This window comes from Perkinsus marinus, assembly GCF_000006405.1.
Source record: "Perkinsus marinus ATCC 50983 genomic scaffold scf_1104296928362, whole genome shotgun sequence".
NCBI lineage: Eukaryota > Perkinsozoa > Perkinsida > Perkinsidae > Perkinsus > Perkinsus marinus.
In genome coordinates, this window is record NW_003216826.1 from 1 (window position 1) to 3,435 (window position 3,435).

Here is a 3,435-nt window from a genome sequence, read left to right on the forward strand (position 1 = left end):
TTCGTCGCAGAGCCGAGGAGCTTAGGAACTGTCTCTTGAGCAAGAGACGGTAAGGATTGGGAGACGTGTAGATCTCGCTCGCCCATGAATTCAAAGGCACGCAAATATTAAAATGTGCACAGTTAAATGTTGGTATGATGTGGGTATTGCAACGACGCTCAAGAGTTGAATATGGGGTTCGAATAGCGCGATCTGAGACAGAGGTTCCAACGCGGGTCAGCTGAAAAGCGAGAGGACATGGGATGAAATGGACCAGCTAGAATGATTGTCGGCACCATCGCGCAAGTACCGACTACGCTCGACTAAGTGTCTCGAGTGAGATATGCTGAAATCAGGTGGAATACGCCTTAGGGTCATTCGTACAGTAGCGTTAGAATAGGCGGCGTTTGCATTGTCGCGAGCATGTGGGAGTGCTGTTGCACGAGGAACTCTCAACTCGATGAATAAATGACACGAGACGCTATGCTGTGAGATTGAAACTTGACGGTGACGAGTTCGGAAAGCGATACATCGAGGCCTAGTGAAGGGAGGGAGGCTATTCATGGTTGTTGATAATAGTGAATCTCAGTGAGAGCTGCACAGGGAACTTGTGTAGAACATGGGCGTGAACGGAGACTCGTAAGGGAGGGCGCGAGTGTAGGCTTCTCCGGGGACACCTGCACACAATCTTCGATCCTTGGCTCAACGTATAACAAACTATACTGTTGTGTTTATCATGGCTCCTAAGACCAAGGCCGATCGCGAGTGCGTCGGCGGGAGCCAATCCTTACCAACTTTCATGCCCACCATTCTCTCCTCGATGGTCAGCTTTCTTGCCAGAAGAGCTCTCGAGTTGGTGAATAGCAGGGTTTGATATTTTATTACAATCTCAGCGTATAATATGGACGTACCGAAAAGACCGTATGATAACAATGAAATGAATTTGCATGTTCATGGATCTAGTTTGCTACCGAGAACGCGGGCGCAGATCGTACCAAAAAGCTGGAGCCATGTAAGGAAACCACAATCACTGCCACAAGCCATGCGGGAGACCTCAGGAGATCGTAGACGCCCTTTACTCGAGGTGTCATGGGATAAGCGATGACTGCAGAAAAGGTTGCTGGAGGCACATCAAAGTGAACTCACTACGGAAAGATCACACAAAGACATTTTTTCTCAGTCAGTCGGGACAAACTCTGAGCACGCCCTGACTGGTAAGATACAACTCTGAGGATATTATATGGAAAATCAGGTGCGAGAAACTACAAACAGGAGCGGCTTGAAAACGCTAAAAATAAAGTTGAAAGTAATTCCCCTCTAATCGCATTGAAAAAATTTCGTTCTGGTCAGTTGATCGAGACTGCTGTCGGACATGTCGTCGTTGCGTTGAATATGAACAGGAACTTCGCCATAAAAACCTTAAAGTGAGCCATCCAAAATCCACCGCAGGCTCGTATACATTTCTAGTAGGCCGAGGTCACGCAAGAAAGCGATAGACGGAAACATGGGAGCACCATCATGGGTCGCCTCGAGGAAGTGAGAGAAAGCGCCTTCATCGGTGAGGAGTAACAACGACAATCTGAACCACGACTATAACGCTCAGCTCGACGACCTTCATATAACCCCCATATTGCCACGTCTCCCATGATGCGTTCATGCGCAGCATTCGCTCTCCTTGCCCCGGCAGTATTCTCTTCGAGTAAAGACATTGCCTGCATCAGAATCGTCATGAAATTTCTCAGACGTTCGGGTGACAGAAAGTGAACTCCTTATTGCGAGTGCTGTGAAACTGCATTATGTGATTCGAGGAATAAATCGACAAATTGCCAAGAGACGGCATCTGCTCATAGGCGTAACCCCACTGGCGCATCCGTTAAGGTTCGAAAGTGTCCTCCCCAGGTCGCCCCTCCGCTGGTGGTCAAGTCAGACCACTCGGATGTAGTTGACCGAGACCGGGGAAAGTACATCGCTGCAAGTGTGGGCTTCATTTGCTGCGTTCAGGCTTTGGTACGTGTCCTACGCTGACTTCTGTCATATGCTCTACACGAGCGGTGTTAATTGGATGACTATGGAACAGATGAAGGGCGCATTCAGGTGGGGATAGAGGTAACTTATCAGGTTCTCAAAGTGGTACGTTCAGAGGCGTTGATCTGAATCAATCGGGCGGCCTCCATCTCACTGAGTTAGCACAAGCCATCGCTGCCACTGACCATGATTGCAAGCAACTCTTGAAAGGTACCATCCCCCCTGATGAGTTTCTAGAAAGGGTAAGTTCTACTAAAGCTGGCTTTCTCTATGTCATACATGTAAGGTCCTTGCAGCGAGCGAGACGGTGTCAATTACGCCTCGTCGAAGTACGTACGAGTCACATCCTGTCACACTGGTAGAGCAGATCGAATCGCTCAGAAAACACAACTGACATTTACTCTAACTAAGCTGATGTATCCCATGTGCTTACGCATTTTAACAGAACGTCTTTGCCCTATATTGTTTGGTGGAGTCTTACTTTTAGGGAAGTATGTGAACCACTAGTTTGAATGCTTGTATGTGGGCTATGCTGGAGGACTCGCTCCTACGATCTAATGACCTCATACATGCTTACTGTCCATCTGTGCACCAAAAATCATCGCATAGTGCATTTTCGACACTTCCGTGGCGTTACTTTCATGGACAATCGGAATACAGTGCGCCGGACTCTATCTCCTCTGATGAGCAACTTCAAGTTTTCGAGCTTCACCGTGAAGCTTGTTTCGGTCGTTGGACATAGCCCCGCGGTGAAGAGTGGACCCTGTCGGGAGGGAATAAGATGGCCCGGTCTGCTCCTTCTGTGCGTTCCTCAGCGTTTCGGGCTAGTAGCACATCGGTATCAAGTCTAACTCAACGGCGACGGCATTCGACTTTAACCTGACACACACACCGTGAAGCTATTTTGTTATTGTTGAGGAGTTTGTCGTCAGGTCTCGGGTTTTATGCCCTCCCTCAGAGAGAACCCTCATATCAAAGTCACATATTGAAATATGTGCACATTATTTTCACATATTTTTTGCAGTTTCAGAAAAGACGTAGTTCCCGATGAACATAATTTCGAGTGCGGAAAGTGGTCTAACTTTAACAGCAGTGACACTTGAGTTTCCAAAGCGCGTGGTATTTCTGGATGCTTCCATCGACTGAAGTCTGGCAGTATGGAACTAATTGTTCATCAATTTCACAGGACTTATGGGTGGGTCTTTACGTCATTACTAGCAACTCAAACCAGTAGAGTGTACAGAGAAACAGGATGTGAACGTCGCTTGAATAGCTCTTCATCGCAAGCAGTACATTTTCACCGGGAAGAGATCCTAACCAGGAGAACACTGAGAGAAGCAATTCACCCCACACCTTACGTCTGGCCAGTGGGGCTGTATCATTTCCAGCACTAAGCTCAGCCCTGCTCGTGCGAACAACGTCTTGTACTGG

The 3,435-nt window shown here is 47.9% G+C and overlaps 1 protein-coding gene across 1 annotated transcript; it reads left to right on the plus strand.

Moving 5' to 3' along the window:
- Nucleotides 1–2,014: 2,014 nt before the first annotated feature.
- Pmar_PMAR002736 (hypothetical protein) lies at nt 2,015–2,511 on the plus strand (the record flags this gene model as incomplete). The annotated part of the gene is made up of 4 exons (XM_002788327.1): nt 2,015–2,073; nt 2,120–2,246; nt 2,291–2,333; nt 2,492–2,511. 4 exons carry the CDS (start codon nt 2,015–2,017, stop codon nt 2,509–2,511), a joined length of 249 nt encoding a protein of 82 aa, XP_002788373.1.
- Between the last annotated feature and the right edge of the window lie 924 nt (nt 2,512–3,435).